At 41.8% G+C, this 22875-nt stretch overlaps 1 protein-coding gene across 7 annotated transcripts in view; it reads right to left on the bottom strand.

Moving 5' to 3' along the window:
• ARHGEF7 (Rho guanine nucleotide exchange factor 7) overlaps positions 1-22875 on the bottom strand; it is a 137545-nt gene that overhangs the window by 6280 nt on the left and 108390 nt on the right. For 4 of the 7 annotated variants that reach the window (XM_053659943.1, XM_037137667.2, XM_053659944.1 and 1 more), the window contains 6 exons: positions 22004-22082; positions 21670-21809; positions 19063-19287; positions 16230-16323; positions 11599-11688; positions 306-405 (listed from right to left, as the gene is read on the bottom strand). In XM_053659943.1, coding sequence (XP_053515918.1) covers positions 306-405; positions 11599-11688; positions 16230-16323; positions 19063-19287; positions 21670-21809; positions 22004-22082 — 728 coding nt within the window. The other 3 variants (XM_037137670.2, XM_037137668.2, XM_053659946.1) reach the window with 3 other exon arrangements.

The raw sequence follows: 22875 nt of genomic DNA, 5'->3' as shown, positions 1-22875 counted from the left end.
AGGAATGCGGAGGACAGAGGAGCAGGTCACCAGGAGACACGCCGCCACCAGATGAAATGAAGCTCTTCCGCCCTACTTACTAAACATCTAAATTCATATGCTTCAGATCAACCAACTTCTTTCTGTGGGAAGTTAGAGCCTGGCCAATGTTAACTCCAATCTATGAGGGCACAAAGTAACTGTTTCTGAAGCCACAGCCCAGCCCTCCGGGGACTCTTCCTGGTCGGAAGTACTCCACTCCTCCCCTCCCCGCCCCATCACTCCACACACACCGCCCTGCTTTAAAATACTGGAATATATCTTACTTTTCTTCTATCACTGTCTGACCATTGCTTTTAGTTTCTTCAACTATAATTTTCTCTTCTTCTGGAAGCAAAACTTGTGGAGCAGATTCTTTACGTGAACCTATCATCATTGAAAAGAAAACCCATAGGTGAATACCACAGTAAACCTAAAGAGAACTATACCATACTATTGAAATATTAACACTCAATTCCAGGGACTGTACATTCAAAATTACTTTCTATATAAAATAGGGAAAGGCAATTTTTACCAGTTTTCTCTGTTTCCATCTATTGAACCGCTTTTTATTCCTAAATCACTGTACACAGTCTTTTTATAATATATTAAGCTTCAGTTTCTATTCTGGACTATGGATCTATTAAACCGAATTTCTCCACAGGCACTAAGTTAAAGGTCTGACCATAGTGCGCTGGGTATTTGGGAATAAATATCCAAATCAACTAAATTGGCCACATTCTAGGAATCTTAGAAAGATGTGTCAGATATGAAGTACATATGCACTGTTTTAATAAATTTTTTTAAATTGGCAATTAAAACATTTAACACTGTTGTGACAGTTAAAAGCACAGCAGGTTGCCTGGGACGGTGTCCCAATAAGTGTTTGCCACAAAATAAGTGCTTCAGAAACTAAGTGAGAAACCCAGATGTTTATTTTAAAAGGAGAGGCAACCCTTTCTTAAGGATACGAGGAAATCATCTTTTCTTAAAGAAAATATTCAAGGTTATGTAACACTAGACCATGTACCATTTACATTTTTGAAAAGTAACATCAGATGCAACCGAGGCACGTCGTCCACCAGAGAACACCAACACTTGCCAGGAGTATTGTGATAAGTACGTCTCCACTAAAAAATACAGTTCAGTTTGATATATGCTAACTACGGAGATGGTGGCTCAACTTGCTTGATCTTGTTTTTCCTGGTTTATCTTTAATTTGCCTTCCTGAAAGTTCATCCAATTATAAAATGACACTTATTGCACATCCTTGTCTTAAGGGAACATTCAGCATAATACCAATGTTTTAAATAGTTTAATTTTAAAGAATAGTTTCACCAGTACTGTATTGTAAGCTTTTCCTCTTCTGAGTGGAACGTGACTAACAATTACTAACAAGGCTTGAAGAGAAAAGGGCTCATAAGACATTACTGACGTCCAGAGTACCTCTGTCATCCCCACGGCGGCATGTGCGGGAACAAGGACTGGTGCTAACAGGCCTCAGGGCCTTGGCCAAGTGTCTCCCTGCTGCCTCCTGGACATCTGCAAACTTCCTCCGTCCCAGCCTCACAGACTGGGAGGGCATCAAATACAAGCACACTGGGGGACCGTTAAGGTCCAGAGCAGCACAAAATTAAGATGCTTTCTCCTTTGTTATCTCAAACGTAAGAAAATTAAGCTCTGGGCAAGCAAATACAATTCTATGTTACACAGTACAAACTGCTATAGGCATGTTTTTTTATACCAATAAAGGGAAGAGCCTTTTTGTGTACTGAGCAGAACTTTAGTATTCTAACCAAATGCCGTACTGAGAATTTTGTCACAAGCCTTAATGAGCTGGTATGTAGAAGTATGTTTGTACATGGGTTTGTCAAATATTATTTCAAAGATGACCCTCTGCTCGTGTTTTTGTGTCCACACCGCGCTGCACATCCCGGACCAGCAGATCTTGTCACTGTCAGGCCGGAGGTGGCGCTGGTCACTCACAGCCACCCACCCCCAGTAAGGCCACATTCGACCCTTTCACACAGTGACCTGCAGAGCCAGGAAATCACTTTTAAACAAGGCTAATGTCCTTCAAGACATGGTCCCAGAAAGGGACCCATCTTTAAAGACATGACTGTGCTGGCAGTAATCCACCTCCCCCGGGGTACTGCCTGCTCCAGGTGCCGTGGCGCCGTGAGGGTCTGTGGGCACGTCCTCTTCTAGGCCTTTCTGGTTACCGGGGACTGCTGGCGGGACATCTGGGCTACTCGGAGAAATACTGCTCGTGAAGGAAACTAGCATTGTGAACCAAATTACTGAGAAAGTACAGGGATACCGGCCAGCTAAAAAATTCTGGCGGCTGAGGAAAATCCTGTGCTTCTGATACAAATGCAAATGTTGCCCACGTTTTCACAAGGAATTTAATTCATGTGCTATTTTCCTAGAAGAACAGAAAGCATTCATAAAGATACGGATATGTAGAAAACAAATTTAATTCGCACTGTAAAGAAAACTGATGACATCAGACAATCTAGATAGCTCACAAATTTTCCAACTAGTATCTGCTTTGAGTCCAAACAGTTGTTGACTGCGTTACAGTCAAATCAAAAAAGTTATCAATTGTGTATCTGTCACATTCAGTTTGCAATACAAAGCTTCAAATGAATTAAATCAGACAAGAGGTTGAAAGTGTTTTTATATAACAGCACTTGAGGGAATATTAACCTCTATGCGTTTCAATTATTTCTGCATCTTCTAGATTCCTAGGCAACCTACTTACATCATGTTTCCAGCATCAAAATGTTCAAATAACAAAACACAATCACAAGGGAGTCTACTTTGTAAAGCGCTTCAGACAGCAGTCAGCTGTCCTGCAGAGGTGCCAGGACTACCTAACTCGCGCCCACACCCCATCTGTGGGAGTCCGCAGTCAACTCACGCCCCTCACTTACACTGAGCCACACAATTCCATTATTGGTGAAATAGAAGAACAAAAGTAACCAACTCTGCGGAAATGTTCTGAGGATTAATTTTAAAGTCACATTTTATAAATCTTTTACCCGATGAATTCATAAAGATAAAAGCCTTAAATTCCATTATGTAACATTTATCAGAGAAATTAAAACCTGTAAGAGTTGCATACATGTAACATGGCTCTGATTTTTAATACCTAAAGTACACAAGAATTTAACATATTATAAAACGTTAAGTTTGAGAATACTATAGATTGTGTGCCAAACTGCTTGATTCCTAAAACATGTAAATGCCAACCTAAAAATGGCATTTACAGATTTGATAGTGAGCCAGGAGGCTTGTAAATGATTATTTATTGCCTCCAAAGAAATTGATGGCCTGCTAATAATCTGCCTAGATTCAGTATAACATTTTTCTAAGATGACTGAAAAAATGTTAGTCCTTCAGCAATACAAAAAAGGAATATTCTCCAGCCAGATTTATAAGTAAGTTCACTATTTAAGAACAAAGTTTTAGAAAGTAAACAGATTTCGCAAGTCACCTCAAAGACTACTGAAGTATTTGCAGAGGTATCACGGCATGTCTCCCTGAATTACTGAGGTTGGAAAAACAATTTAACAAGCACAACTACGAAAATGTCCTATCACTTTACTGAAAATCCTCTAAAAGGCCTGAGACACAGATGAACAGGTTCGTGATGGTTCCAGTACACTCAAGAACTGTGTTTTCCAAAATCTGTGCTTTACGGAAGTTAACAGGGATTTCTGCAACACATCATTCTGGAAAATGCTGACTGCTACAGCTATTTCTTAGAGATTCACAGTGCACATTTTAAGGTTCTCAGAAGGCCTGCAGTAAAAACACCGGCTGAACTTTAATTCGGCATCTCCTTAATTCACCTGAGCACTGAACTCTTTCTTCAGCAACAATATTAAACATTTTGCAGTTTTCTGTGTAACAATTTGAAGAGTGCTAGACTAGCCTAAAATACATACACACAAATGCTGATTGGTTTTGTTGGTTCAATATGGTGTAAATATAAAGAAAAAATAGTTTATACTTAGCACCAATCCAGCATTTCCCAAACCTGTCTGCAGGCGTCTGCACATGCTTGGGATCCAGCCCCCACGGTGGCTGCTGACAAACAGGCACCAACAGTTCCCAACTGCCACCAGCAGGGGTCACGCTGCACCACACAGCTGGAGACAGTAGGCAATGGGATCCCAGAAGTGTGATCCTGGAGACACGCTTAGAACTTTGCCCCCTAAAATTGTCACAGACCCCCAGAGCTTAGAACCCTGCCCCCTTAAACGTCCAGAACCCCCAGAGAACTATGGGCCTTAGTTTGAGAAATAGAGATTGATCAAACATTTCCATTTTATAGACAGATAGGCAGCAAGTGTAGGGTTCAAGCCCCAGGGAATGACTGTCTTGGCCAGGAAAGCACCGGTTAGGTGCCTGATCTCACAACACATGACTGTCAAATCCAGGGCATGCGTATGGTGCGTGCGTGCGTGCGTGCGTGTGTGTGTGTGTGTATATACCCAAGTGAGTGGGCTCCACCAAAAGCCTAGCAACAGTTTCTCAGAAAAGAATGTCTGCCTATCTGGCTGGTGGTCTATTATATTTGCAGCAAAATTCACTTCTTAAGTTCATGATCTTTCTAGTATCTGCATCTTCTTATACCAGGGGTGTCAAGCTCGTTTTCACCAGGGGCGACATCAACTTTGTGTTTGACTTCAAAGGGATGAATGTAATTTTAGTACTATACACGTAACTCCTTAACTAGGGGCAAGGAGCTCTACATTCGGCCCTTAGAAGGCAACTGTGAGGCTGATGTGGCCCCCGGTGAAAATGAGTTTGACAACCCTGACTTACACTCAACTGAAATTAAAATAACATTCAGAATAAAGTAAAATATTACATTTTTAAAAATCTACTTTAAAAAATCTCTCCAAAGGGCCACGTTGTTACTTATAAGATTCTACTTTACTTTTCTTAGGAAAAGAAGATGTGAGGATGTGAAGAATGATTTGTACTTGTTCATCATTTGCAACTTGTCCTAGCCCTGCACTGGCACAGGTACTTCTTCTCCTTTCATTTTGCTTTTCCCGGTAAGTTCTGCATGCACTTTAAAAAACAAACAAACAAACAAACTAACGAACAAACAAAAACTAACCCTAGTCTAAATAAAAAACTATTAAACTTTTTTTTCTATTTATGCATGCACAGCTTCCCCCAAACCAAAAATGAGAATGCTTCATTCTGAAGACAAACCTCCCAGTGATTGAAAATTTGTTTTTAAAAAAGTAGAGGAAAATAGATGATATAAAAATGTACAAGGAGTGACCTTGAATTGTTCAGGACACATTTAAATTAAGAAATACAAGCTTTTCCATCAAGGCAGAGAGAAAGGGCTCTACTGCCTGGCCTTCCAAGACACTGTTCAAGAGAACAGCCAAATCGTATTAAACTGCAAACTATACTACTCCCCCGCCCCCCCATGTAACAAATATTAAAAGCCACAGGCTAGCAAAGGCAAAATTTATTTCAACTGTACATAACAGATGTCTTTTTTTTTAAATAAAACAAACACTTCATTGCCATATGCAACCACAAACAGTATGATACTGTACAATACAATGCAACATTCAGGTATACATCCAACTGAGTCTTCAAATGGCAGTCACCCACTAAAAATGGCTTTCCCATTCACAGATAAAAAGCACAATATATCATTTTTTTCCAGGTCTTATACCACTATATACATATTACTGTGTTTTAGCAGTTTTATGCAAAACACAATTAATATAGCTTATATACTTGTGGCAAGTTAATCCAATGGGAACACCATTTAGGCCATTTGCAAAGGGCCCGATAATGGCTTAAACCTACCTTCTAGTTCAGATTCTTCATCCTTTCATTATAATACTAACTGTATACATAGATGTTACAGAATTATATAAACATAAAATACTATTTTAGCGTGACTGAAGTTCCACAGAAGTAAAAATATGGCCCTTTAGATGCCTCGTCACCACTGCCACACAACTGTTTTCAGGCCTGTGGCACTAATACTTCCAAACAGGTCACAAGAGCTCATGGTGCCAGACATTCAAAACGAATCCAAACAAACAAAAAGCCAGGTTGTTACTGTGCAGTTATCTTAGCATCAACAAAAATCGTCGTCCAAATGGCTTTAACTGGTACAAAAAGGAATGATGGGAAAGTGTCCAAACTTTGGTGTATAGAAAATGACAATGTCTCATTAAGACAACCCAAATGATACTTAGTGTTAAAACTCCAAGTGCAGCAACTGTACTTCAATGCTATGGTATACATTGCACATGACATAGGCAACCCAAGTTTACTAAGGCATGGCAAAGGCATCAAGGCCAATGCACCAATTATTATAGTCTCAAAGCAAACAAAAATGTTCTATTAATAATAGAAAAGATGACTACTCTACATGATAGAAACAAAATTGCCTCCAAATTCCTTGTGTGATACTGGGTAAGCATATGAACTCTGTAGTTCTCCAAAAATTCCATTTGCTATTTGGCTTAACACATATAAACCCTATTTCTACCATGAGTTAATAGGGGGCTCGAATTGTAAGACTGCTCCTCAATTTTCTTATTTATACTAATTAATATAAAAATATGAAATCTCCAGATGGCATAAGCCTGGAAACAGACAGATACTTGGAATGATCGGTTTTCCTAATGACCTCATTGCATGCAGTACTGAAGCAGTCTGACTTTCTAAGCAATATGCTACTGCCGGGAGTTCACTAGCACCTCTGGGCTCGTGAGCCACAGCACCCAGCTCCCAGGAAACAAGGACGTAGTGCATCAGAGATGTCTCTGTGCAAGCAAGATCAGGACACTGAACACATGGGGTTGGCGAAGGAGGTGTGGTGAGGGAAGAGAGCATTCACAGCCACCTGGAATTACAGCCACCCTGAAGAAAGGAAAAAGTGTTATTCCCAATTTATAATGGCATCTTGTTTTCTGAAGCTGGTTTAATGAATACTTAAAACACAACCTTAAGGTTTCATTTAATACCAAATAGAACATGCAAGGGAGAAAACACAGTGCTTCCCCTCTAGCAATGACCAGATGTGGATTCGGATGCTACAACTGAATGCAACACGTCACATTCAGTTCTTTTTGAAGCAGAAATTAGTCTTGAGTGAGGCCAGTGAAATCTCCTTACAACAAATCCCAGAAAAGTGGGGGAACCTGCCCCAATCTGACATTTCCTATTGAGTTACATGGCAACTTAGGAAGTCTTCAATGGACTCAGATATCCCCATTGCAAGCAAGAATGAGGGCTACATAGGACAGGGTTGCTGTAAATGGAGTTTCACTGCAGCTAGTTGCTGAAAACAAACAATGTGTCCATCACAGGCAGTATAAGTATGGATGTCAGGGTAAGCCAGGTTGTGACTGAAGCCAAAGCACTCGCCTTTTTAAGGATACCACATGCCTCTCTCTGAAAGTAGTCTAATCTATACTTTCAGAGGCTGGATGCTTCACAGTTTGGACTTGAAACCTTCAGTAGAGTGGTACAGGCTTGCTAAGCGCCATTTGAGAGAAATCACTCCAAGCAGGGAAAGTTTGGTGTGATGACAGTGTCTGAGCTCTGACAGTAGGTCAGTCTTTGGCAAGGAGAACTCCCACCCAACAGGCCAGTGTGGGGCACGAAGACCATATGTGGCACTGACAGGCACAGAGCTGTGGGGGTGCACACAAGCCCTTCTGTGCTGCCCAGGCCCAAAGCCCACACCAACACATGGTTCTTCGTGGTCACCTCGGAGCGCAGCCGCCTAAATTGAACTCAGTACTTTTGCTGCATGCTTTTTTCTTCTTATCTCTCCATAACTACTTGACCACTGTGTCCATGATGAATACAAAATTTAGATCCCTATGTATAAGGCCAGAGTCTCCGCCATGTTACTGGCACTTAGAGCACAAACCTGTATGGTTTCAGTATAAAATATCAAAGTGTTCATACAGCTGTATCCAAAAAGAAATGAGACAGTTGCTACACTGAGAATAAAAAACCATCACCATTTGGGGCTATAAAACCATCACTACTCACTAAGAAAAGAACTCTTAGGTATAGGCTGTGTGAATTCACCATCTCCTTCTACAATCATTAAGTAACTTCCAATAGATATTTGAATTGGCAATTAAGCCTCCACAAAGTACATGGGAAATATCAGAAATGCTCTCAAAAGTTGTTAAAATATCACATAAAAGAGACAAGGAACAGCAAGAAAACATCTAAGAAAAGCAGGCTGCGATACAACAAGCGTTTGTTAAGAAAGCTCAGAGTGCATTAGTTCTGGTGAGAGATATATGAGCAACAGCTCTTACGAGATGTAGAACCCATTCTGTAACTATGGGCTGTCCATATACTGTCATAGTCAGAGTCTTCCGAGAGGTCTGAAGGCTCCAAACGAGAAAGGCTACTGCGACGACCCAAGGAGTCTAGACTTGATTGGTCATCATCAGCCAAGACGTGATTATGCATCAGGTCAGTGCCTTGCCATGCTAAGACAGGGGTGGGATGGAGTGACAGGTGTAACAGGCAAAGATGGGATGAGAAGGAGGACGGACAGGAAGAGCCACAACCAAAAACATAAAAACAAAAGCAAAAGGTGATGGGAAGAGAAGGAAAAGAGAAAACACTGTTAAAAAATGGCAACAATGTTCATTTATTTCTCCTTATTTATGGCTGAGTTTTAATAACAAAGTTAGCACAACCCTTAGAATAAAACCAGATTATCATTTAAATAAACCTGAAGCATGATACTGTTTCAAAATTTTCTTTTAAAAATATGGCTAAGTTCTCAGTTAAATCTTTTTCGAATTAGTGCCATGTCCACAAATGATTCTATATATATTTAACATGTAACCAAGTCTATTCTACATTCTATTAATAAAGTAATCTCATTGAAGACATTACTTATAAAAGAAACCATTTCTGTGGTTAATTAAAAACTGTTTCCTATTTTTTAAGTGGATATTGAACGCAAAATAGTTTCAAAGGATTTCTGACTTACTGCTTCGGCTCTTTGGCAGACTATAAGTCACCAGAAGTCATCTTAGTGATGGTAGGGGGTGTCTAAAACTTACCTTATCAAACTATAACCACTGTAAAAATTTCAGAATGGAAAAAGCAATTAAATAGGGTCCACTTCCTTCTCATTGCCCCTCTCCCATCCCCCACATCTCCACTCCTTAGAGTGCTCAGCTGGTGGATATGGATAATGGGGGAAGGCATGTCTGTTCAAATGTTAGATACCCTGATGCAGCCCCCCTTCACCGGCAAGAAGACAGTCGTGAACTGGTAATGCCACGATGTTAAAAGGAGGACAACTGAAGGAAGTGGGCACCAAATGGGAGAACAGAAATAAGCCCATGAGTGGCTGGCCTCTGTGAGCAATGACACTGGGCAGGCGGCTATGTGTGAGACATGCAGGCTGGAATGGGCCAGGGACGAATGGTGTTGGAAGAACACACGCAGTGAGAACCAGGGGCCCCTCTGTGGTGGGGAATGGCACAGACAGCAACCACTGGGCCCATCCTGTTTCTGCCTCTGATCAAAGTCAATTCCATTCCAAATTCATAACAAGAACAAGCAGTGGACTGGTTTGGATTTATTTAAATCCCTAAAGGTCATAATCTCCTTGAAACAGAAACCAATACCAAAGATGTTTGGTTTGTAGTCTTACTGACATCCAAATGTGTACTAAACTGAGCTGAATTTTAGGCAATATAGTGGTATCTTAACTGTCTTCACTAAATATTTACTAGGAAAAGAGCTGCTTTCACTCTGATTCCATTTCCAAATGTATTATGGATATCACCTTTCCAGCACCAAAGATCAATTATACCTATCCGACATGTTTTTAATTAGATTTAAAGCCATATACGATTGTGTATAGGAGGCTCCAGAGGGGTTAGCCTGTAATATCACTTAAAAACAGAAACCAGCGTTTTGTCCAATGCTTTTCTTGCACAGGAGAAATGGAACCACATAATACAGGCTATGTGATAAGAAAAGATCTGCACAAACTATGGGCCATTCTTTTCAGGCAGCCAGAAGCAGCAAGGCCACAGGCACATCACAGCGCTGTCTCTTGGATGAAGAAATGCAGCTTGCACAAAAACATACATAAAGCCCATATGACCTGGTCTATTCATCTGAGACTAACAGGTTAATATTTTATTTCAAATTATTAAAGTTGAGATGAGTAGTTCTTTAACATCTCAAATTCAAAACCCAAAAAACTATGGCCACATTTTATAGCCTATTACTTCAAATATAATCTCTTATCAGATATATGAAACTATATAATATCTTAAATGATAATAATCTATATTTACAAATTATTGCTTGATTTTATGCATACACACTCGACATTTGTGCCTTTCCATTTCCCTCCTCTGCTGACTAGTCACTATGAAAGGCATTTTCACTGGTAAGAGTATGGACAAAAAAGTCATAATGTCATAGGAGGGGTATGTAAATACACTCGCCACAAGAGAGTTTCTAGATTATCTGCAGATGCCACCTAGGGTTTAATGCTGTTAGCCCATCTTCATCTTTAACAAAAGCTAGAGCAGATGAAATTCCTTTTCCCACCTTTTCTTTTTTTTTTTTTCATCATTAGTTTAAAAACAGGACAGGACACTGATTCCAATCACCATACTGCAAGTAGTGAAAATGAAAGTGAAATAAGTGATTTGCCACATGTCAGGGGGGAAAGAGAACCAAAAATACAAAACCTTAACAAGAAGCCAGTTTTATGCTACAGTATATATATTAACCATCCAGTTCTCAAAAAGAAAAAAAAAAAACAAACAAAACCCTCATAAAAAAACAACAGCACAAAAGGATGCCCCGTGACGCCTGTGGCCCTGGCACCAGCAAAGGGTGGACGTGGCCCTGTTCCTCTGAACAAATCGCACGCACTGCTCCACCTGCCCCGCCGTGCTGCACTCCACTCTCAAATGCCAGGGAAGTTTCAGAAAAAAACAGCCCCCTTTTATTGCTCTCACAATAGATTCAGGGTTTTTTCCGTTAAGACATTCAACATAAGATGCAGGTAAATTCAGGGGTATTTCTGAAAAGTTTTAAGTGCAATCATTTTATAAAAGGGGGTAGATTACAAGAAGCCTTGCTCTAGGTTTATTTTTTAACAATAATTCTAAGCAGCTAATAAATCAATAAAATCCCACTGTCACACTAATAGTTTAAATAGCTTAAATAACTGAACAGAATGAATCTTCCACTGACGTCTAAATATACCTTCTGTACACAAAAGAAAGCTCTACATATTCTAGCAATACCTTATATTTAAAGTTTTCCCAGTAGGATCTTCTCTGAAGTCGATATTTTACTGATAGCTCAAACCCTTTTCAATGATTTAGGGATGTCAGGCTCAAGCTGTTCTATGCCTGGGTAGGACCCTGAAGCATCACTCACTGAGGACCATTGGAGCAGCGAGAGGAGCCATGAACAGGCCCCTACAGCACAGGTTCCTTCTGACTATGATTTTAAACAAAACGAAGCACCACAATTCCAGTACATTATTGCAAAACTTACTTGAATTGAGTGTTTGCCGTGTTTTGGCGCTTGTGCAGTAAGCTTCAATGACTTTCAGAATCTGTGCATCCTCTTCCAAAGCAGCTGTGCCTGTCAAGACACACCCAACACATCACAGTTGAATTAAATACAAGTACGAACACATCACAATCCACAATAACTAGTACCATTGAGTAGAGCAATGCAAAGTCATCAACTCAACCAAAATGATGACAATCAAGACAATCTCTCCTTTTATTTTCTTGTCAGATAACTGTTTTCGAGTATTTACAAAACAATTACATTCAAAATTATTTTTAGCTTTGTGAAAGTAGTTTTGGTCTGCAACATATCTGAGAAAGGGTTAACTTCCTAAATATATGAAAGTTATCTTACCAATCCATAAGAAAAACAGCATCCCACATCCTCAAATTGAACAGGCAAGAACTAGAAACAAGCAATTCACACAAAAAGAATAGTCTATAACAACAGGTATTCAGTCTCACTACAAAAGATATGAAAATTAAAGCCACACTCACAAAAAACAAAAAAGCCTGACAATTCTCAATGTGTACGTGGAGAGCAGGGAGAAAAAGTCTTCCCTCTGTCCACAGCTGTAGGAGTGAAGACAGGCAAAACCCTCCAGAGAGGCGATAGGACCATATTTATTAAAGGCTTTAAAAAGAGTATTTCCTCTGATCCACGAATTCCTACTAAGGATTTTATCTGAGAAATTGACAAGGCACAATCTAAAGCTTGACGGCGTCATTCCTCCAGCGCTCTTCTTCAAGAGTGGGCTATTCCAGACACTGGCTTTGCGGGCACAGATCACAGGCCCAGGGAACAGAGCCGCCCAGGTTAACGGCATCTAATGGCATCAGATGGGCACAGAGCCTCACGCCCAGCATACTTCATATGATTCTTTGGTTAAATTGTTTCTGGTTTGTTTTCATAGATGTCTCTACATTTTCTAAGATATTACTTGAAAAAATATATATATATATAAAGTTTTATTTATTTTTAGAGAGAGGGGAAGGGAAGGAGAGAGGGAGAGAAACATCAATGTGCGGTTGCCTCTCATGTGTCCCCTACTGGGGACCTGGCCTGCAACCCAGGCATGTGCCCTGACAGGGAATCAAACTGGCAACCCTTTGCTTCACAGGCCCGTGCTCAATTCACTGAGTTGAACATATACATTTTTAGGAGGCTTACCTATTGTAATAAAAATGCGGAAAGACTGGAAGGCTGAAGTATTTATAAGCTGCGCAATAAAGCCTCAACATCATTTTGATAGGAAGATAGACATTTACAAGGTAAGCCAAATATTCCCCACTAAAAAATAACCTTGAGTAACCAGAGTTTAAAAGCAACTGAGAAACTGACTTATATTTCAATAATTGGGACCAATCACTTAACAAGTTTCCCATAATAAGCTCCTTTCTTAGGAGTAAAAAAGATAATATTTAACTAGTGTAATTTCAGGACATGTTGCAAGGTAACAGGCCTTATTCCAGGGACAGGCCATTCCCTCTTGGCCAAAGGAAAAATGATCTGTCCAACTGATCTAACAGGATTATTATTTTCACATGTGGGTTAAGTGCAGCAGCATCACCCTCAGTGCCAAGAAAGCATTACGATGCCAGAAAGGGTACTGGCTTCCCTAGGAAAGGCTAAAAAAGGTAAATTAAAGAGAGAACAGCACATATTTTCTATGTGGCACAGACTGTTTTACCAACTAGAAAATTTTCCAGGATTTTGAATGTAAAAAAAGTGAAAGTAACTCACAAGATTACAATGTAACTTTAATGCAGCCAGATTTATGAAGTACTTGCTCACACTGGCACTAGTTACCTGGAGGTCCACATAGATAAAAGTTTCTCCTCCAACCCACACAAAAACCCTTGGTTTTCTTATTACCTCTTGGTTCCTCTTCTGCGAGCTCTTTACCTACCTACCTTCCTTCCTTCCTTCCTTCCTTCCTTCCTTCCTTCCTTCCTTCCTTCCTCCCTTCCTCCCTTCCTCCCTTCCTCATCTCCTGAGACTCAGACCCTTCTCTTCTCTCTTCATTCTCAAAGCTTCAGAAACCATCTTAGCACATGGAACAACTGAAATTCTACCACTGGCCCAGACCTTCCCCTGGGCCTTGGAATCCTGTTAACCCTCTGCCCTATCACATGACATTCAGGCCGAAAGGCTCGCTCTCACATGCTGAGTCCAATCCAACAGCTCACCCTGTGGGCCTGGTTTCTCAACCGTCGATGGCACTACAGACATCTGGGGTCAGATACACTCAGTCCTCACTTTACATCATCAAGAGGTTCTGCAACTTTAAGTGAAATGACTTAGAATGAAAACAATTTCACCATAGGCTAAGTGATATAAACAAGAGTTCCTATGACTTCTCATCAAAACTATAATATAACGTTGTTCAAGGACCTGCTATAATTCTTTGCTATGGGGCTGTCTTGGGTGCTTAGCACCCAAGATGGGGAGATAAAGAGATGGGTGCAAGCACCCTTACCTGCACCCTTACACCAAAATATCTCCAGACATTACTAAATGTCCCTGGCAGAACAAAGTCATCCCCAGTAGAGAACCACTGCTGGAGGCTCCACTTCAAAGAAATCTGAACTCTGCCAGTGTCTCACCTGTTGTCATCTCCTTGCCCGGGCCAACATTATGCCATCCCCCCTGGACTACTGCACAGTCTCCTAACCTGGTCTCCCTCTACCCATCTGTAGAGGTCCCCCCTCTACCCATCTGTCCTCAACAAAGGAATCAATGGTCCTATCAAAACCCAAGTCCCATCAAGACCTCTGTTCACAACTGGAAGGGTTGCAAGTCCACTCGAAATACCTTTGGAAACCATCTCTCATTATTTCCCTGCCACCCTCACCACCTGAACCCCAGGCCAGAAGGCTCTTTCCTGTCCCGAACATACCACAGGGGTTCCTGGCTTAGGCCCTCTAGCGCCAGGGCCTGGAAAGCTCTCCCTGAGACAGCTGCTCACTCAGACAACAGCCCCACACCCACACCTCCCAACCTGCCTATTAAGAGTCCCACCGCACCTCCTTCCCCCGCACTTCACACAACACGCTAACATTTGCCTACTTGGTCTCCTGTGTGTATCTGTATCTTTTTGTATGAAAGCAGAACTCCATGAGGACAGGGGTTTTCATTTGTTTACTGCTATGCATCTGGCACACAGAGACACTGAATAAATCTCTGTCGAGGGAATGGCACCTCATCTGCAGCCTGTCCCAATGCCCAGCACAGAGCCTTCACACAGAGCAAATGCCTGCTGACAAAGGCACCCACCAAACCCTGCACCGTCACAGCTGCCAAGTGGGGAGCAGATGTTCAATTCCAGGTCTGACTCTCCTCACTAGAATGCACAGCCTCATTGCTCCATATTACGAGCCGTCCTTGAGGACTACTGAAATCTGAATGAAATGATCACTGGGATGGCAAAATACATGGTATCCATTACACCATGTCAGGTGTCAGGGGCAGTGAGAGTTCATGTTCACAGAGCAGCCGCCTCTAGGCTGTTATTGCATTTACTTCTTCCACCTTATCATCACCCCGGTTCTAAGGACAAGGAGGTCCCACAGTGACTAGTGGCAGAGCAGGTTCAAGTGCAGGCTGCCGGACCTCTGGGATCACCTATAGCCACTGCCCCCCTCCTCTGGGTGATGTCTGCCATGCATTCTGACTAAAAACATCTCTCCTGGAAGCCTTCTTCTGGAAATGAGTCCCTGAAGGGTCCCAAATGGGTGTGGCAAAAATGAGGAGCAACGCTCCCGAGAGTCAGGAAGACTTATGACAAAGCGCAGGGCACATGCGGAGCAAGGAGATACAGAGATGGGCAGGCTGAGCAGGGACAGAGGGGTGGGGAGGCAGAGCCCTTTCAGATAGATCCCACAGTTTCCCCGAGACTCCTACCAGGCAAGGCCATGTCCGTATGAAGGTTTTCCTGCAGTGCCAGACAGGCCCACAGCCCCCTGTTCACACGGAACCCTCCAGCCTATGGCAGTGGGAAGTGGGCTCGACACTGGGAAGAAGTGGGTGGGCATATGCTGAAGCTCTCCAATCACATGCTTCTACAAACAGCTCTACTTACTCACATGCAGTCCAATGAGCATCTCCTGTGTGTGAGGTACCCCCTGTCAAAGGCTGAGAAATCCAGAGCTGAATTCGATACCATGCCTAGCATTTCACAAGTTTACACGTGGGCAGTGAATGATGCCTGGGCACACAGGCCTGAGGAAAACGAGCCCTACAATGAGAGACCACTGGGGGAGTACAGACCTGACATGTGAAATCCTCAGGGCAAAGTGGGGCAGGAAGAACAGGTGGTCTCAGGCCACCCTGCAGCCCTGGACTGGTGACAAAATGATCGACACAGAAGTCAAGAGACAGCCAATGGTTCCATTAAGGGGAAAACCACACATGTTTCATCACTAGTGTCTCTCCTGTCAGCGAGTATCTGCACTGGTTTGTGGCTATCGCTGCTAAGTCTCCTTTAGAAGTAACACTAAGCCTTGGACCCTGCTTGTGTTTGACGTCTCTGAAGAGCTACCTCCCTATCCCAGGAATGCTGTGCTATGCCTGTGTGAGGCAGACTCAGGTCTTTATGCACAAGTACTCACTTTTCCTCAGTGCAAACTCTTCGTCTGAAGGCTTCCGCTCAGGTTTACGCTTAGGTAGCAGCTTTTTCATGGTTTTGGGACTCTTACTAAGATCCTAAGGAAAGAAAAAGAGAAAAATTGCTATTTCCAAAGGCAGTAATTCTTACCGGCATGACAGTAAGGGTCTCTGTGAAGGTGTAAAATATTAAATCACTACAATTATTCACTATTAAGAGTTTTTTGCTTCTCTCCTATTTTGATTTTTTATTTGCCAACTGCTGAGCATTAATTTAAAGTCAATAACAAGCAATGACTCTTATGAACATCCTAATGTTACGTGGATCCATCAGCACTGTCACAACACACAGCAGAGGTGTTGCAGGCTTGCAGGGAGGCTGGCAGTTCCTGGAGAAGGGAGAAGGGACAGCTGGCTGATGCACGCACAAAAATCCACGCACGCTGCTAATTCTGGAGCAGGCCCACCTGCTGCAGCTAACCAGAAAGAGATAAGGAAACTCAGGCTATTTTTAAAGGAAAGGTAAGTAAAGAACGACCCCTTTAGAAAAATATTTGATGCCTTGAGGGAGAAGAGGAGGGAGTAAGACAGATTAGCCTGTCAGTCTTCAGCGCAGATGTGCAGACCAGACACGGGCTCTCTACAGCATGTTCATGCTAATTCAGAGCTATGTCCACAATGTCAAAGTCTACCTCTTGCCTCTGTAACACAACTTCTAAAGACTGTGCAGAAAATGAAGGTGCAAACCTGACAGCATGACCAGGTCCAATAAAGTGGACGATGTTTCCACTGTCAAACGTATTAAATATCGGTATCATTTAAATTGCGTAAACCATTTGTTTATGAACCTTATAATGAGAAGCCAAGACTCAGGAGGTGACGTGTACTATGGGATGAATCAGACTGAGAGTACAGAAGGAGCAAAGCTTGATTTTTAAAGGTATCTCTTCAAAATATTTTCCATAAAAACTAAGAAGCTGTTAGAAATGCAGCAGAAATCAGTTCACAAAGAAATAAACACAGCATGCGTTCCAGGTTTTCCCAGTTTCCGAGCAAATGGAGGTGAGGCTCCTGGCAGTGCAGCAGACAAGGCGCCACGCGTGCAGAGGGTGCAAGTCCACACACGCAGCACCACAACTCCTGGGCCCAGGCAGAGCTGGCTGCTCCAATTCTGTGATACTCTGTAAGATTACTTTCCATTAAGTGTTTTCAAGTGCTCAGTAACAACACTGTACAATAATGAGAGTGTGAAACCTTTTATCCACCATGGGGTCCAGAACAGCAACTGCAGCCAGGCTCACCAAACCAGATGCTCATGTTCACTGCCATACCTCTTCCCTTGCCTTTCTGTTCCTTTGCTTAACACTTTTACCCTAATCTCCCCCCTCCAATAATGAAATCTCCACCAGTTCTTGCCTGTGCTACCTGTAAACACTAAACTACGTAATAAAGAACACCAAAATTATTTAAGTAACTTCCCATTACAAAGAAATTTCTGACTTGGGCATATGACCACCAGCAAGGCATGCATCATAAAAAAATTTGTTAAGAACAAAAAACGTTAAGAACTGATTATACTTCATGTAGTACTTTTCTAGGTGTCTTAAAATAGTTAGGACAACCAGCAGGGATGGAAGAGGGTCTGCTCCAGATTCTTTGCAATTCCATCCTTGCTGGGATGTGGAGACTCGTACCAGGCAACGGCACTGCACCATGCTCATGCACACACCTGTAACAATCTCAGTCACGCCAGCCACGCTCACGATAACCACATCCACACGCTCACACAATGGAATACCAACGCTCATGATAGCCATATGCATTCTCACACTCACAACCACATTCACACTCATGCTAACAGCCACGCACACCATAACTAAACTTGCACTCCTGCTCACTCATCATCCTCGCCCAGTCACACTCATTAGAACCACACTGATACTTATAACCTTACTCACACTAAACGATAACCACACTCATACTCACAGCAACCACATTCATATTCATGACCACACTCCCAATTCATACTGAAGATAATCACATTCACTCATGCCACTCAGGCTTGCGATAATCACACTCATCACTTCAATTATCAAGATTCCCTGAGTGTTAGTATTTCTCAGAACATAGTTTACAAGACACTTTCCTCATCAAAGCAGGTTAAGCGTATGAAACCTAGTATGAAAGTATAGGAAACTGTTAATACTTATCTATGGGTGGAAGTAATATTTGAACTGCACATAATACATATAGAAATACCAGGTTAGAATGGAAAAAGAGCAAGGTGCACGATCACTCCTAACACAAAGAGAAAAGCTGTCAATTTTCTTTCATTGTTATTTGTAAATGTTTTCATCTTAAATAGCTTCTGGTGACAAAATGCAGGGCTCCTGAGCATGACCTCAAGCTTGAAAATGGGTTATGAAGGCACAACAGAACAATATGCAGAAATAAAGCAAAACACATCACAACTGGAAGTTGAAAATAATTTCCGATTCAGCTAGAGGCCCAAAGGAAGCCCATGTGAAGCCTTCTAATTTCTCAAGGCAGGGCCACAGTGAGCAAGAAAAGGCCCCTCCAAGGAGGACACAGAGAGGGTCCAGTCTAATGCTACACTAGCTGCCCCCCACGAGGTTCTCCGCAGCCCTCCCAGGCCCTCAAACAGCAGGAGAAAAGAAAGGCAGGCCCTTCAGAGTTCAAAGCATCTGATCTGTATTTTTTACACCACAGACAAGAGATGTGAGTTTCTATATTTCTGAATTCAATGGAACAGAGCCCACAATGACCGACCTAACATATCCAGATGTGAGGTTACGCCCACTCTCACTCAGACCTCACCTCCTTGTAGCACAGAGCAGCCGAGGGCCGGAGGGGAGGTGCAGGTCGCAGACAGCTCAGGCTCCACGGCTTCGGGGTCTTTGGAGGCTCCAGGGGCCCCCAGTTGATGGTGGTGTGCGGAGTGCCATGGTGGGAGGGGTGGGGCAGTGTGTGGTAGGCAGGTGTCAGTGGTACAGGCTTGCTGTCTGCATGCTTGCTGGATGGGGTGACTGAATGGGAGGGAAGCTGCCCAGGGAAAAGAACAAGACCAGAAATATTCACCATCAAAGATACCTCGATCAAACACACTTAATTTTGCTAATTTTTAAAAGCACGCCCAGTGAAAATAACCCCCAGGTCATCGTTTCTCTTTCCTCTCTAACTCCAAGCAGTCAGACTCTGGGATGCCCCCAAGGTGCTGCTGCAGGCTGCGACCAAGCCTGGGTTAGGAGGCAGCAGGATACCGGGGGCCTAAGACCTGGACACTCCACTGCTGCTTTTATTTGCTATGGAGTAACATTTGCAAACAAGTATTTCATTTAATATAGGTATCAAAATTTTATGAAAGAACAGGCATTCCTATACTAGGAGCGTGGTTAGCAGGGAGGGTAATCCTCCCCATCATATACCACTCGCTGCCTGGTGATTCAGGGGTGGGCAAAGTTTTTCTTTAACAAAAAAGTAGCACAGCAAGGCCCATTTCTGTTGATAGATGCTTTTGTTACAAAAGCAAAGTACAACTGCAGCAGAAACCATGTTGCCTGTTAAAGCTGAAAATATTTACTATGTTTCTTTACAGAAGAAAGTTGCCACTCCATGAAATAAAACAAATTTTTTCACAAAAATTTAATCAAGACGAAATTTATAGAAATCTAATTTCCCAGAAGACATTGTTAACGAGGTTTATATTCCTGGAAAACCCATCACATTGACAATTAAGTAAAAAATTGTTAATTAAATAATTCAAAATTAGCCAATGACCTCGTATTAGTCCAAAGCAACGAGGCAACATGGCAACATGCTTAACAGGAGAAATGGCAGAATGGCTCTGTGAGCTGGAAGCCTGAGCAAGGCCTTTATTAGAAAGAACTGAACAACATCTGATACACGTGCTTAAAATAAGGAAACCTTAGCTCCAGCTGATGCCTCAGCATTCAAGAACAGGAAAATAGACTTTCTGTGGAAACCACATGCCTGTCCTGGTGTGTGAATGAGCGTCTTGTAATATGCTGGACAACTACTACAAAACCTTTTCAAACTAAGTAATTCACAGAAGGAGAAAATTGTGGAAAATATCCCTTCTAATAACAACATAGTAGTAAATAATATTTGGTGGTGTTTCTCCTTACTTGACAAAGTCAAAAGAGGTATACTTTGTGCTAACATTAAAATAATACTCAAGCTAGACACAGCCAGATCACAAGGAGAAGACAGAATTACCCAAAAAGGAAGCTCCCCAAGAGCGCACATTTCAAAAGCCTGTATGTGAGGAGCGGTCCCAGCGGACGGGGTGCCTCCCTTGCCACTGAGGGCGATGAAAAGGAATTATGAGAGGCCAGGCTCCAAATACAGAACTTTGGTCTGATAAGAAATTTTATAAAGTTTAGTTTTGGACTATTACTGGCAATCTGAATAAAAAGGCACTTCAACTTTTTTCTTTATAAACACATACGTATACACCTATGTCTTTGGAATAAGTTTAGTAGCATAAAAGCATCTTTATTTTTTGAAGTATTGGAGAAGTTAAAAATGGTAGAGCCATTTGAAATGAAACATTAGCTAAAGCAAGTAAGTAGTTTTAGCCTCTAAACTACTGAGAGATTTCAATAAGATAATACTGTGATCAGAATGTTATGCTACAGCCACCCGTCCAGAGCTAAAACATTAATGCTAAATACACAAGTGCATAAGTGAACCACACGGTAGGAAAAGTCTTAACAAAGATCACAACAATCTAATAAAAATGTGAGGAAAACCTACCAACTGGAAATGTGTAATGGTAAGTCATTTGTAAAAGAGGTGTGCGTGGTTCTTCAATATTGTCTGATAAAGATGATAAATGATTCAGTGCAAAAAACACCAATTAAGAGAATTTTTAAACACTGACACTTTGGTACTGATGTATTTTGAAATGTCTAAGTATCTAAAAAGCCAAGGAGCTTTTTAGAAAACTCTGCTGGAGTTTTCTAAGTGGATTTTTTAAAATAGAAATGAATCAAAAATTACATTTTAATGCCTTCAACATGAATCTGGTCCTTTTCATCTTCATAAATACTTTTTTTTGTTTTGCTTTTTGATGAAACACAACAAGCACAGGTAAAACACGGAGAGAAAGCAGTTATTTAGGGAGCAATAATGGAGTCTTCGAGGCCCCCTTGAGCACAGAAGCACCCACCACCCAAGTGCCACCGAGCCGTATGTGACGAAGCACAACTTAGGGCTGTTTCACAAGATTGATCACTGTGTGGCTATTCACTCTTCAATGGAGGGAAGCAAATATTTGCAGAGAAATACAATTGTTGTACATTCCAGATGCAGATTTGATAACACTTTAAATTACTTGACACTTGCTGACAACCAAAAGCTGACCCTGGAGTTTGGACGCAGGAGAAATACGGGGGTCCTTACAGTATGAGACGGCACAGAATGAGGCTTAATGGGGGGGTTGCTGACAGATGTGACTTTCGTTTGCTTCTGCAGATGGTCCACCCATTCATGGAGATCCTGCTGGTTGTTGCACGAAACTAGTATCCGCTCAATCATGCTGCCTACAAGAGATGAGAACAACAGGGTGAAATGGGAATACAGGCAGAAAGCATACACATGCACACACACACATCCAGAGTAATTCAACAAGGCTTAAACAGCAGCCCTCTGAAATAAGCAAAAGAATCTGCACACAAATGGTAAGGTGCCTCTCATCACCACGACAGACAGCATCCACAAAGTTTTTGCCTATCACCTGATATTTCAAATGCATTTCTATGATTTTCACTGTCCTCAAGCTTTGTGATTGTCATTCCTGTCGTTGGTAGCTTTCCCTAAAAAAGACCCCCCCCACAAAAATAAAAACAATTAGTGCTTTTCTGGTAAAGAAAATACCACCATTAAATACTACAGTATTTTAGAAATGGCAGAGGAACTACATTTGTAAACCACAAAAGCTATTTTGTTTGTTCCAGATGCACGCAAAAGCTTCTATCGCAAATGAGCAATCATACTATAATCAAGATATTAAGCCAGCAAAAAGGTACAGAGCGGCAAACTAAAACACAAATTCCTAGAATACAAATAAATTCCAACTGATGAGTTACTCTAAACATAAACATGAGGACACAAAAACATCACGCGTTACGATTAAAAAAAAGAAACGAGAACCTGTGGTAGTGATTTTAAATGACATGTTTATGGAATGAAAGCACTGATCTGCCTCATAAAAATGCAGAGACAGTTCCATATCTGAAGGCAAAATAAGGGGGAAACTGGAGCGAGAGGAACTGTACGACAGTTATACTTGGTTGTCCGTCACACAAGAAGTCCACAGCTGTGCTGAGCACTGCCCAAAATGCAGAAAATGGCAGCCAGCCCACCCATTCTGAAAGTGGAGAACTTGGGAACCAAAATGGGCACATCATTGGAGAGGGACCAGGAAAGGACTGCAAACAACCCTGTAGGACATTTGGTCCTGTCTGAAACATCCACTGACACATCTGCTTCACACCGAAAGGTCCCTAAAATTTGGTCCTGTCAAAAATGCCTTACCCTTGACAAAACATCCCTGGGTTCAAACAGCTCATACCATTTACTTGTACTTTTGGTTTACAGGATGAATAC

This window comes from Artibeus jamaicensis, unplaced genomic scaffold (assembly GCF_021234435.1).
Source record: "Artibeus jamaicensis isolate MK-2021 breed Jamaican fruit bat unplaced genomic scaffold, CSHL_Jam_final scaffold_833, whole genome shotgun sequence".
In the NCBI taxonomy this organism is placed as follows: Eukaryota; Metazoa; Chordata; class Mammalia; order Chiroptera; family Phyllostomidae; genus Artibeus; species Artibeus jamaicensis.
Note: the sequence above shows the minus strand (reverse complement) of the source record. Positions and strands in the feature narration are given on the sequence as shown.